Below are 13,806 nucleotides of genomic sequence, written 5' to 3' on the forward strand. Positions count from 1 at the left end.
GTTCTTAGTTCTGTTTGGTGTTGCTTCTGGTTCTCTGTTTTCATTCTATTAATGCAGTGGGAGAATCAAGTGATGATTAAAAATACTGCAACAAAATGATAGATTTGATTGTATGATTGCTGGTATTTAAGTTGCTGATGATTCTCCCACTGCCTTTTCTCATTAAGTTTTGATATGAGTTTCGGGTCTCTGAGATATTTTCAACATTCGCCTATGAATCGTTTAGTTTGTAGAGAACAATGAATTTGGTGGGGATGTGATGAGAAGTTATTTGGTCCGTGTTTCTGATTAACCGTGATCGAGAACTCGTTTTAGCACACTCTGATCTCTACCTCATTTTGCCTGACGAAACTTGACAAGGATGAATTGGACAAATTGTCTTGTGCAATTGGTAAATTTTGTTCATACCAAGGTTTTATTATTTAGTTCTATCCTCTGCCAGGAAACCGTATGATGAATCTGAATTTACATTTTCTCACAACGGTCGCCTGAGATACATTTTGATGGAATGATCCATTAATTCTGACGGGGCATATGTCATACTGATAAAATGACATACTATTATGAGAATGATGATTATGCTGTGGTAAAGTGGTGTCTAAGCTTAACCTTCAGTTCCATTTGGTTAGGAAAACTGTGTTGATGTTGCATTTTTTGAGTTGAAAACTTGTGCGCTCAATTCTGCTTCTATTAAGAAAATATGTTGTGGTTCTTTGATTATAATAATGTATTGAATATTATTTTCTAAATATTTTTTGGTAGCGGCAGCGTTTCTTTGTTTTCTCTCTATGATCCAGTAAGAGAATCAAGTGATGATAAACAATATTGTCTGTGAATCATTTAGTTTCTGGAGAATAATGAATTTGGTGGAGATGTGATGAGAATTCTTTTGGTCCGTGTTTCTGATTAACCGTGACTGAGAAATCATTTTAGCACACTCTGATCTCGACCTCATTTTGCTTGAAACTGAATTAGTATTTTTGCATGGTGAAACATACCAAGGATAAATTAGACAAATTGTTTTGTGCAACTGGTATATTTTACTCGTACCAAGGTTTTATTATTTAATTCTCTCCTTTATCAAAAAACTGTGATGAACCTGAATTTACATTTTCTCTTTACCGTTGTCTGTGATTCTCTTTGATAGAATGATCCATTTATTCTGATGGAACCCATGTCATAATGATGAATCATGAAATTACATACTATTCTGAAAATGATTATGCAGTGTTAGGCTAAAGTCTAAGTTTAGCCTTCAGTTTAATTTGTTAAGAAAACTGTGTTGATATTGCCTTTTTTTTTTAGTTGACGACTGTCCTCAATTCTGCTTCTATCAAGAAAATATGTTGTGGCTATTTGATTATGATAATGTATTTAATTATAGCATTTTATTTTAAAAAAAAATTTGGTAGTGGTTTTGTTTCTTTGTTTTCCATATGATGCTGCAAGAGAATCAATTGATGACAAACAATACTGCAACAAGATGATGGTTTTGATCCCATGATTACCAGTATTTAAGTCTCTGATGGTTCTTCCAACGGCTTTTCTCATCAATCTTCAGTGAATTTAGGGTTTGAGAGATATTTTCAAGATTTGTCTGAATCATTTAGTTTTTGAAGAACAATGAAAATGGCGGGAATGTGATGAGAATTTATTTTGTGTTTCTAATCCCTCATGACCGAGAACCCATTTAAGCACACTGATCTCAACCTCACCTTGCTTAAAGCTAAATTATGATTTTTTGCGTGTTGAAACCTGCATAGGATCAATTGGGCAAAACATGTTTTGTGCAATTGGTATATTTTTCTTCTACCGAGCTATCCTGAGACTGAATGATGAATTTGGATTTATATTTTCTCATGACGGTCGTCTGAGACTCACTTTGATGAAATGATCCCAAAATTCTGACAATCTCATACTGATGCAATGTCATACTATTATGTTGCTGTGGTAGGTAGAGTCTTAAGCTTAGCTTCAGTTATAGTTAGTTCAGAAAAATTTATTGCCATTGCAATTTTTATTGAGCTGAAAGCTGTTGCTAAATTCTGGTTCTATTGTGAAAATATGATGTGGCTATTTGAGTATAAAGATGTACTGAATTGTGTGTTTTATTTTATTGGGTGGCTGTTATGGTTCTTTGTATTTACTTTATGATGCAGTGGGAGAACTATGCTATGGTAAAAAGTACTGCAACAAATGATGGTTTTGATTTAAGTTGCTGTTGATTTCCCTCATCTCTATGGTTCCTGGACATAAATGAATGTGGTGGAGATGATGTGAGAATTTTTTTGGTCTGTGCTTCTGATAAACTGTGAGATATTCCATTTTTGCACGCTCGGATCTCCACCTGATTTTGCTTCAAGTTGAATTTGATTTTTGGTGGTCGAAACTTGCCGGTTTTTTTAATTGAACAAATTAGGTTTTGTGCAATTGGTGTGTTTTGCTTGTACCAAAGGGTTATTCCCTTAATTCTCTCCTCTATCTTGTGACCAAATGATGAATTTGGATTTACATTATCTCACGACGGTCGTCTGAGAATTCACTTTGATGCAATGATCCAATAATTCTGATGGAATATTCGACATATTGATGAAATGAAAATACTATCATGAGAATAATCATGCCGTGATAGGGTAGAGTCTTCAGTTTCAGTTCTATTTAGTTCAGAAAACTGTTTTGCGATTACCATGTTTGAGCTGAAAGCTGGCGCTAAATTCTGGTTAAGCTAGTTCTCATTATGTAATGAACTACAACATATGATGTAATATTCTAGAAGGATGTCTGGGAGTAATAAAAATTTTTTTGGTTCTACTGGAAAAATTTATTGTGGCTATTTGATTAGGAAGTACTCTTTTTGCACTATAATATATGACATTTTTTATAAGCAGTTTAAAATATAGAATATTGAATAATTTTTATAATTGTTTTATCAACTATATTGCTATTTTATTATTTTTTAAAAAATGATGTATTAAAAATTTAATTTGTCATTTATTATGGTATTAATATAGGATATTTAATGAATATATAAGTAAAAAATATTTTTTTATAAAAAAATTAAGGTTTTAATTAATATTTTGATAACTTTGAAATAGTTGTCAATGTTTAATGTTATGATTTAGAGAGAATAAGACTTAAGTACTTAATTTTTATATATTTAATATATTTTTATTTAATTAGATCAAGATAAGTGAATTTTAATGAGTTAATAATATAATAATAAGAGTTTGTTATAGAATTAATAATTTATAAGAAATTCATATGATTTGATTTAATTGAAAATTAACATTTTAAGTGTATGAAGTTAAGTATTTAAGTTTTTCAATAATTTAGTGAATTATTCTCTCTATAAAATATTTTTTAGAAGTTAAATATTTAAAAGTATAAAGTAATTTTAATCTTTTGAAGTATAATTATTATTTTTTTTAAAAAAATATCTTTATTGATAGTTATTATATATTTAATATAGGGTGTTTAATAAAAATAAATATAAAAATAGATAGTTTGAAAGTAGATAATTATTTTATGAAGAGGTGAGATTTGATTAAAAATATTTTATATTTTTAAATAAAGAAAGTATAATTTATTTTTATGGTGAAAGTTTCGTTTGGTGGTTATAGGTCTTTGTTCTAGCTCTCTGATGCAGTGGGAGAATATTTGACTGTGTAGAGACGAATGGAGATGGTAAAGAGTGTATGAGATAACCTTGACTCAAAAAGGGGTAGATGAAGAAGAGAATAATTACGTGCAAGGACTGATGATTATATATATGTATGTATATATATATATATATATATATATATATATATATTATACTACTGATTTATCATGCGTTTTGTGCAAAAGGATGTTGCAAAAAAAAAACAAAAGAAAAAATTTGTTGCAAGTGGCCGTTAGTTTGTATGTGTTGGGGCGGGGTATGGTTCTATTTAGTTTTACATACTTAATATATTTTTATTTAATCAGATCATGACATGTAAATTTTAATATATTGATGATATTAGTAATAAGAATTTGTTTTGTAAAATAAATAATTTATAAAAAATATACATGTTTGAATATAATTGAAAACAAGTATATTTGTGTAAAGTGTAAGTATATAATTTATTTCTAATGTGTGTATTTAATTGAATTACAAGGAAATATTTAGCACTCTGCAAAGGAGATTAAATTTAACATTAGTAACGATAGATAAAACATTCACTTAAAAGGGTCATTGAAAAACCTAGCATGTCAATTGTCATGATATGCATGGCGTGAGTTGCTTAACTTCCGTTTTTTTTTTTTTTAAAGTGTAATCGAATGTGACAATTCAATAATTTCTAATAACGTTGATAAGAGAGTGGTCTTAATTTGACTTGACTTGATTCAGATTAACGATGAGAGTCTAAAAAAGTTCCTAATATCTATTTTACTTAGAAAAGATAGGGAGAATTTTAAATAAAAAATAGGATATAACAAAATTACTAGTAAGTTTCAAAAAAATTTAAAATTTTAGTTCAATTTAAGGGATAAAAATGATAATAATTTTAACTGTAAAAAGATTAAAGCATTCTTTATTTATTATGCAGAGTTATTAGCTGTTAATTTTTTTATTTTACCTATTAATTTACTAATATCACTTATAAATTATATCTATTTATCAGATAAGTCATTAATTATTAATTTGCTAACTTTACTTGTTAATTTAGTAACATCAGTTATAAATGCTTATCAATAATTTATAAATGATATTAGCAAATTACAAAAACTATTTGTAATTTACAACTAATGTTAATAAATTAATAAGTAAAGTTAACAATTTAATAACTGATATTGCTTCTTATGTTTGAATAATTTATATAATTATTGACATGTTAATTTATGTAATTTGCAAATCATATAAGTAAATTAATAAGTAAAGTAAAAAAATTAATAATTAATGATTCTATATAACAAGTGAAAGGTATTTTAATCTTTTTATAGCTGAAATTATTTTTACATTTATCTCTTGGACTAAAATAAGATTTCAAAATTTTTTGAAACCCACTTTTAATTATTTCACATCCCTAGTTTTTATTTGAAATTCTCCCAAAAAGATATGTAAGAAAACTTTTTTTTTTTGGGATTTCAAATGGAAAATATATGAGTTGATAAAAAAATTTTAAATGAAAAAAATAAATGAGTTAAGATTTGATGAAAATGAAAATTGTGAATGATTTGTTTATTTTTATATTTTAATGGACGGGAGATGAAAATGAAAGATAAGAAAAGATATATGAAAGTTAATTGAAACATGGGATCTCATCTTAGTCACACAATTAACTCTTTTTTTTTTTCATAATGGGGAAAATGCATTATATCAAACAAACATAAAAAGTTGCAAATCAAAATGACATGACATGATCGCAAACAGCACAACTAAAATATGAATTCTTACAACCACAAGAACCCAAAGGACACGATAGAGAAATACACCAAACTTCCAAAATATGCTCAATGCCCTTTTAAGGTCTGTACTTTGTTGTCAAGCATGATTGCATAATAACCAATAGGAACTTTTGTACCATCACGCTAAGGTTAAAGAAAGATGATCCGAAGAAACTGTGCCCAAAGCTTCATCCAGCAACCAAAAGGTCTCTTCAGTCCAAGAACATGTGGCTTATTAACAGAACACAGTATTCAAACAGCATGCATGATACTAACATGGAGAAAACATGAAGTCAACAATGCTAATACATATCAAATTAATTAGAAAAAAAAGGTCATCGACAGAAGTTTTGTGTTCCAATACTATTCATACCATACTATAAGCATGTTCTGAGCTTCTTAAAACTCCAAAATAAAAAATACAATTTTTTCTTTTTTATTCAAAATTTTAATTACGTTAATTCACAATTTAATAAATTGTGTTATTTTCATATATTAATTTAAAAATTAAAATAAATCAAACAATTTCAACTATGTTGTTTTGAAATATTAATAATGTTAATCAAATTTTTTAACAGTTTCAACTAACTACAAGACGATTGGAAAAAAAAAAAAAAAACCAAACATTGGGCCTATAAGAGCCAACTCAAGCCTATTTTAAGGACTTATAAAGGTCAGATTTAAATTTTTTTTAAATAAAAAATCCTTTCATTTTTAAGCACAAATTTCAAAAAAAAAAAAAAGATTTATACTAGTACTTTAAAAGGTCCGACTTTTACTGATAGCTCTAAATTCCAAAAAAATCTACCCACCAAAATGGAAAATAATTTTTTGATATAGCAATAGCCTTATCTTTGATGCTTGATAATCATAGGGGGATGATGGATTTGCATTCCGTGCTCATCCCCTACAAGGGTGATCCTAACCCTTCATTTTATCCCAAAATGATCTTTGCACTTAGTTTTAAATTAATTTTTAAATATTTTAAATATTATATTCGTGAAAGTAAAAATTATAAAAAAATATTATTAAATTTTGACTGTCTAAAATATATCTAGATAGTCAATTTATAAAAATTATAAAAAATTTAATATTAAATTAGATCATCCAGATTATATCTGGATTGTCTAGAATATATCTGAACAGTCAGTTTATAAAAAGTATAAAAAATTTATATTAAATTAAATCATCTAGATTAAATATGAGTTGATAAGATTGATTATCAACAAATTTATTAAAAATTTAATCTTTTTTATGCATTTTTATTTTGATTAATATAAAATAAAAATAAAAATTTAAATCTGGATTGTCTAGATCCTGTCAGGAGTGATGTGTATGATAGTGCTCATCATGTAATGAGCATTGAGAGCAGTCCAGATTTAATATTAAAAATTTCTATAATTTTTATTTTTACAAATATAATATTTAAAATATTTAAAAATTAATTTAAAATTAAAGGCAAAGATCATTTTGAAACAAAATGAAAGGCTATGATCATCCTTGTAGGTGATGAGCACGCCATGCTCATCAAGCATGGGTTGCAAATCCAGGGTATGACAAGTAAGACATTGTAAAAAGATTAATATAAAATAAAAACATTCAACTTGTAAATATAAATTTTTTTATAAGTTTGGAAGTTTTAATTATATATACACTTTATTTTCTTAGATTAATATAATTCCCTTACAAGATTTTCAATTTTCATTCTCCCATAATCATAAGAAATTAAAATAAGAAAATATAAATTTTAACAATTATATATAAATTTAAAACGAAATCTTTATAAGATTTGTCACGCCCCAACATGCAAGGAGAGAGGCCCATGATGTATGTGCACATTGGGCCTCCCCTACATTAAGACTTGTCAACTGATTTATAGGTCATGTGGTTTTTTATTCTTTTTGAAGCCGAACTTGGTTATTTGCTTGCTCAAACATGCAATAGCAACCACTATTATAATCACCAGTGGGTCTTCTTGCAGCATTAAATAATCATTGGAAGAACTTGTCACTGTTATGATTCAACTTAACTTGATTCAGATTAATGAGAGTCTAAAAAGTTCCTAATATCTGTTCCACTTAAAAGAAAGATATATCAGAAATCTTTTTTTTTAGGGGATCGGATATCTAAAAAGTTCTTTATCCAAACATTTTTTTTTGTTTTTAAAAACATAAGACATATCTTAAAAATAAAAATCATACATGCAGTAACACTTATTTCCTTTGATCCTATTTATATGTCACTTTTAACATGTTTTACCAGAATTAAAAAAAATCTTAAATCTTATTAACTTTGTCTTAAAAGTTAACAAGTTTTTACCTTTATCCCTAATAAATATTCTTAAATCAGATTATTGATATTTTTATTCAAGCATTTAATAAGGGTAAAAATGTAAAGAAGAGTGTTGAAAATTGACAAGTGCTTTATAAATAGGATTAAATTTTTTCTTCTATCTCTGCCCTATAAATAAGATCAGAGGAGTATTTTTTAAATGGTCTGAAACAGAGTTCTTGAAACACAGTGAACCAAATGTCTGCGCACAATAATCAGTGGCAACAAACTTGTTAACCCATAGATATTATAAGAAAAAAAGCCTTTCAAGTTTCAATTGAGGTTATTTTAGATATTTAGGTAATTCAACCATGGGATTTCATCTTAGCTAGCCACATAATTCAGTATTCTTCTAATAATAGGGCGAATGCATTATATTAAACAAACATAAAATGTACAAACCTGAAAACATCAACAAAGAGGACAACATGACACGAGCACAAATTAACAATAAAACATTGGAAAGTTACAACACAATAGTGCCCCAAGGTTTGTTGTCAAGCATGATTGCAAGAGGCAGAGGATTAGAGAATCTGTGAACAAAGCTCTATCCTATGACACCACAGGGAATGCTTTGCAAAATGGTTTGAGTGAGTTTCCTTCATCATCAGTCCTAGAACATGTGGCTTGTTAATATAGAATATAATATCCAAACAGTACACGTAATGCGAAACCTGGAGAAAAAAATACACATTACATTAAGAAGTAGAAAGTGAAGATCATCAACAAAAGTTTGTATTCCAATCTTCTTACCATACTATAAGTATATTCCTAGCTTCTTAGTGCTCGTCATGGCCTGGGTTGATTTCTTGGTCGACATGATCGTGCTGATCAACCTTACGATTGCCTCGAGGCAATATTGGCCTAAGAGAAGGCCAATGGTCAAGGATTTTCTTCACACCACCAATTATATAGTCATTAGTTGAAGCTGGAGCAAAATTTATAAGTGCATATTGGTCTCCTTTAAAAATGTAAGCTTTGTTTGTCGATGCAAAAGCTGCATCTATTCTACTTTCAAATATAGTGCCTCTCAAACTATGAAAGCCTTGGTTAATGTGACGGATGGCAATTTGGGTCTTGGAATTGTAGTTTATAAGAGCACACTGGTCCCCTTTGAATAAGTAAGCTTCATTCCTTGCAGTTGCCCTAAATGCAGCATCAATGCTATTCTCAAAAACAGTACCCTTGAAGAAGGGAAACATGGCAGCGATTGTCATAGGACCGTGGAGTATTCTGTCATTTGTGGATCCCGGAGCATAGTCTATGTGGGCACAAAGTTTCCCAAAGAAGATGAACGCTTCCGTGCCATCACTATCAAACGCACAGTCTATTCCGTGCTCTCCAAATGCTGTACCAACAAGAGAATGGTAGCCATCACAAATCAAAAGTGGACCATTGACAATCCTGTCATTTATTGATCCCGGAGCATAATTCACCAGCACGTACTCATTTTTGATGAATAAATAAGCTTCGTTGGTACTCCATGCAGCATTGATGTAGCTATCTATATCTTACACATGATTCGCGTACCAATCATATGTAAAGTTTCTGATCATGAGTCATATAGACTCTGCTTATTGAGAGAAAATCATGCATCATATCTTAATGAAATGAATAATACTCTCTATTCAACAAACCCAATGTATACAAGTGTTGCTGTGCTGACTTAAAATAATACATAGGAAAGTAAATGACATATGTGCCCATAGAAAATCTATTAAATCTATTTCTCATTTCTACACTCCCCCTCAAGTTGGTGCCATAAACATCTATGGTGCCCAACTTGCCTAGAAGATATTCTTGTGCTTTTTTACCTAGTGCTTTGGTGAGAGGATCTGCTTCTTGTTGTCCTGAATGAACATGATACAAGTGAATAATCTTCTCCTGTAGCTTGTCTCTGACAAAATGACAGTCCATTTCTATGTGCTTCATCCTCTCATAGAAAACAAGGTTGTTAGTAATGTGTATGGCTGCTTGACTGTCACATTAAATACTCATAGGTTGAATATGAGAAATGTTCAAATCCTTAAGTGATCTTACAATCCAAATAACTTCCGACACTGCAGAACTCAAAGCTCTATATTCAACTTCCATAGAGGACTTAGACATCATGTGCTGCTTCTTTGTTTTCCAGGAAACTAGACCATCACCCAATTTAACTAAATAGCTAGTAATAGTCAAGATGTATTGCATGAAGCCCAATTTGAATCACAAAAACAACTCAAATCTGTGTTTTTATTTAAGCTGAGCAACACTTCAAGTCTTGGGTTGTGTTTTAAGTAACGAAGTATATTCTTCACAGCTGCTATATGAGCTTTCGTTAGATGGATCATAAATTGCTAATAATCTACACAGGAAAAGAGATATCAGGATATAGTCAAATAAATCAACCTTCCTATCAATCTCCTATATTCTCCAAGATCCCTTAACAATTCTTCTTCCTTATGTTTACCTTCTTCATACGCTAAAAGCTTTAGGTTTTGTGGCATAGGGATCTTAAGAGGCTTACAACCACTCATACCTGTATCTGATAATAAATTTAGGACATATTTATGCTGACTCATCACTATAACTTTACTGGACTTGGCAACCTCAATCCCAAAAAAATACTTTAAGGACCCCAAATCTTTGATTTTAAATTTGGAATTGAGAAAATCTTTAATTTCAGCAATACCTACATGCGAACTACCAGTTATAAGCATATCGTCCCCATAAACTAGCACTAATACTACACCATCATTAGGCTGTTTAGTGAATAGTGAATAATCATACCTATTCTATTTAAATCCATCTTGCAATAAGGCCTTAGACAACTTACAATTCCACTGCCTCGAAACTTGTTTCAGCCCATACAATGATTTTTTTTTCAATTTATATGTTGTATTCTCCCCTTTACTATAAAGTCCTTGAGGTACCCTCACATATACCTCCTTATTTAAATATCCCTACAAGAAAGAATTATATACATCTATTTGGTGCAAGCCCCATTTATTTTGGATAGCAAGTTAAGTATGATTCTAATTATCACAATCTTAACTATTGGAGAAAAGGTCTCATGATAGTCTATACCCTTCTTTTAGTTATAGCCTTTGGCCACTAGCCTAGCTTTGTATCTATCAACACTGCCATTAGATTTATATTTAACTTTAAAGATCCTATGGCACATTTATTTTTAGGTAATGGCACTATATCCTAGGTATTGTTATTTTCTAGCAACCTCATAACTAGTTGGTTCATGAACAGAATCAATTGAAGATAAGAAATAGTTATAAGAATGTGATATGTTAGCATACGAAAGATGATTTTGAATAGGATACTTAATGCTAGAACTAGTGCATGAAGAGGCAGAAAAAGCATAATCTTTTGCCCATATTGGTGGTTTTCTTTCCCTAAAAGGTCTTATCTTAGGCTGTTCAGGTGTATTTATGTCTATTATGTCCTCTTCATCTATATCATTATCACACTCCATTTGATTATTAACATGTTTTATGTATTCAAACCTATTTGATTTAGGCTTATAATGCATGGTTTCAATATCATCCCAAAACTAATTGTGACTAGAAGACCATTGAGATTCTTAGTTCGTTTGTGTAATGTGTTTAAAAGGAAAATGATTTTCAAGAAATTTAACATGCCTACTAATAAAAACATGTCTAGTAGCAAAATCAAGTAGGATGAAACCCTTTTAATTATGTGGATAACCAAAGAAAACACAAGGAACAAATCGTGGTTCGAACTTATATGTGATGTTTAAGTTAGTTGCAAAAGCAAGAGAATTAAATACTCTTAAATGATCTAAATGAGGAACCTCACCATAAATCAACTCATATGAAGTCTCAAATTGCAATATTTTGGAGGGAATTCTGTTGATTATGTATGCTACAGTTTTCACACATTCTGCCAATACTTAATAGGCATACCAGACTGTATCATTAATCCTCTAGAAACTTGAATTAAACTCCTATGTTTCCTTTCAACAACTCCATTCTATTCTAGGGTATAAGGACAAGTTGTTTCATGAACAACTCCCTTTTCCTCTAGATAATTCCTAAGAGTAAAATTAACAAATTCCTTTTTATTATCAGTTTTAATCTTCTTTATCTTAGTAGAGAATTGGTTTGAAACATAAGAAAATTTTTTTAATATGATTTGTGGTTTTAGATTTACACTTCATTAAGAAAACCCATGTTGCTCTTGAGAAATCATCTACAATAGTAAGAAAATATTAATGACCCATGTGTAAAGGTTCTCTATAAGGTCCCCAAACGACCATATGCAATAGTTCAAAATATAGCTTTAATCTAACAATACTAATAGAGAAAAGCAATTTGGTTTGTTTAGATTGAACACAAACATCACAAATTGTATTATCAGTTCTATAAGCATTGTGTATAGCAGGTAAATGTTTAATAATATTGCTAGGTGCATGACCTAATCTACAATGCCAAAGCTAATTATGATCTATTGTTTTATTTAAATCAGAATTCCTAGCAGTAAGAACATATTGTTTATTATCAATGGTCATAATATACAATCCCTTAATTAGTCTACCAGTTGCTCTCATCTTGCCATCTTAAAGGTCTTGGAAAAGGTAAATATTAGGAAAAAAATGCTACCATACATTGTTGTTCCCTTGTGAGTCTAGATATGGAAATCAAGTTAAAACATAACTAGGGAGAAGACAGGGCATCCTTCAAAATAATACCCTTAATTAATTTGATGTCAACTATGTGAGTAATCTGAACACGTTGTCCATTAGGGATTTTGATGGTTTTAACTAGTCCATTATATTCTCTATAACTATCCAGATAATGAAGACTGCTCACCATGTGGGTGGTGGCTCTTAAATCTAAAATCCAGTCAACATGCAATTTAGAATCATAATTACTCAAACCTGTACTAGTCAAGGCATGCCTTATTGGCTTTGAATCCTTTTTGAGCAATTAGAAGATTTGTTCATACTGTTCCTGTGTGAATGATGGTGCTACACTACCATTTGCTTCATCCCGTGTATTATTACTTGTCACTTGATTAATGCGCTGCTCAAGAGCCTTGTTGTCTTTGCTCTTCCAGTTGGGTGGAAACCCCATAATATGGAAGCAGTTCTCTTTCACATGACCCTTCTTTTTGCAATAGGAACACTCCACATTTAGGTTTCCATGACCACGTCCCCTTCCACGGCCTTGTCCTCCAATGACTACTATAGCATTTCCATCAAATGGGGTAGGCTTGTTTATGTTCATTATAGATCTTTGAGCTTCATCTTCAACAATCATGCCATATGCTTGATTAACTGTTAGAAGGGGGTTATCATTAGTATTTGGCTTCTTGCTATAACACCTTCAAATTTATAGACCGATTTTCCGCAAGTTATTAATTCAACAAATCCTTTTTTTTTACTTTTTTTTTATTGAACCCTTATCATATCCAAGACAATATACCACAGGTCTTAAAATATCTCAAAAAGCAATTAGAACCATGAGGGATAGACATGATCCTCATAGCATGTTATTCAAATCAGATCATAAATCAAGAGGGACAGACATAATCTTCTTGGTCATATAAATACTTTTAATAAAAAGGATTAGAGTTTACATGCTTCACAAAGAAGATATGTCCTAAGTTGGCATAAGATACGTTGTATAATCTAAAATAAGAGGCAACGTAAAAGATGGTGTCTCATACACCACAGTTACACCTCTGGTGCTTTCTCGGCCGGACTCGCTCCTGTAAAAATATTAACCACGGGGAATGAGACTTAAAAGTCCCAGTAACTAAAAATTAATATGTAATGATGCATGCGGATGTAACTAATCATGCGATTGCTAAGTGGGCACACAAAACATTTAACCGAACAATACTTTCAAACAAACCGAACAAGTATTTAATTTGCATGGCTGCACCTTATATCCTCCTTTCACCATGCTCGGACGCCAAATCACCCGGCCAAAGGTGAGTTGGACCAAGCGACACGCCACTCATTGGGTCTAATGAGGGCTTACCACGTGGTAATAATTAACTGAACAGAAATTTCCATTAACACCATATATTAAAATACCCTGACAA

General features: G+C 30.5%; 1 protein-coding gene and 5 non-coding genes across 6 annotated transcripts; 5 read left to right on the top strand and 1 right to left on the bottom strand.

The window, feature by feature from the left end:
* Positions 1-62: 62 nt before the first annotated feature.
* On the top strand, positions 63-143 carry LOC129314756 (small nucleolar RNA Z199). The gene has a single exon (XR_008594261.1). It is a non-coding gene; the product is annotated as a small nucleolar RNA Z199 (small nucleolar RNA).
* Positions 144-443: 300 nt separating this feature from the next.
* On the top strand, positions 444-531 carry LOC129314701 (small nucleolar RNA Z161/Z228). The gene has a single exon (XR_008594212.1). It is a non-coding gene; the product is annotated as a small nucleolar RNA Z161/Z228 (small nucleolar RNA).
* A 919-nt stretch (positions 532-1,450) lies between these two features.
* On the top strand, positions 1,451-1,531 carry LOC129314753 (small nucleolar RNA Z199). The gene has a single exon (XR_008594258.1). It is a non-coding gene; the product is annotated as a small nucleolar RNA Z199 (small nucleolar RNA).
* Positions 1,532-1,826: 295 nt separating this feature from the next.
* Positions 1,827-1,913, top strand: LOC129314702 (small nucleolar RNA Z161/Z228). Its single transcript, XR_008594213.1, has one exon. It is a non-coding gene; the product is annotated as a small nucleolar RNA Z161/Z228 (small nucleolar RNA).
* A 573-nt stretch (positions 1,914-2,486) lies between these two features.
* On the top strand, positions 2,487-2,575 carry LOC129314698 (small nucleolar RNA Z161/Z228). The gene has a single exon (XR_008594209.1). It is a non-coding gene; the product is annotated as a small nucleolar RNA Z161/Z228 (small nucleolar RNA).
* Positions 2,576-8,519: 5,944 nt separating this feature from the next.
* LOC129314081 (albumin-2-like) lies at positions 8,520-13,016 on the bottom strand. Its single transcript, XM_054957457.1, has 3 exons — positions 12,703-13,016; positions 9,528-9,718; positions 8,520-9,250 (listed from the first exon to the last, which is right to left on the bottom strand). The coding sequence occupies exons 1-3, from the start codon at positions 13,014-13,016 to the stop codon at positions 8,520-8,522; spliced, it is 1,236 nt and encodes a 411-aa protein (XP_054813432.1).
* Between the last annotated feature and the right edge of the window lie 790 nt (positions 13,017-13,806).

Source organism: Prosopis cineraria, unplaced genomic scaffold, assembly GCF_029017545.1.
Source record: "Prosopis cineraria cultivar Desert tree isolate PC_DT_omini unplaced genomic scaffold, ASM2901754v1 PC6, whole genome shotgun sequence".
Classification (NCBI taxonomy): Eukaryota; Viridiplantae; Streptophyta; class Magnoliopsida; order Fabales; family Fabaceae; genus Prosopis; species Prosopis cineraria.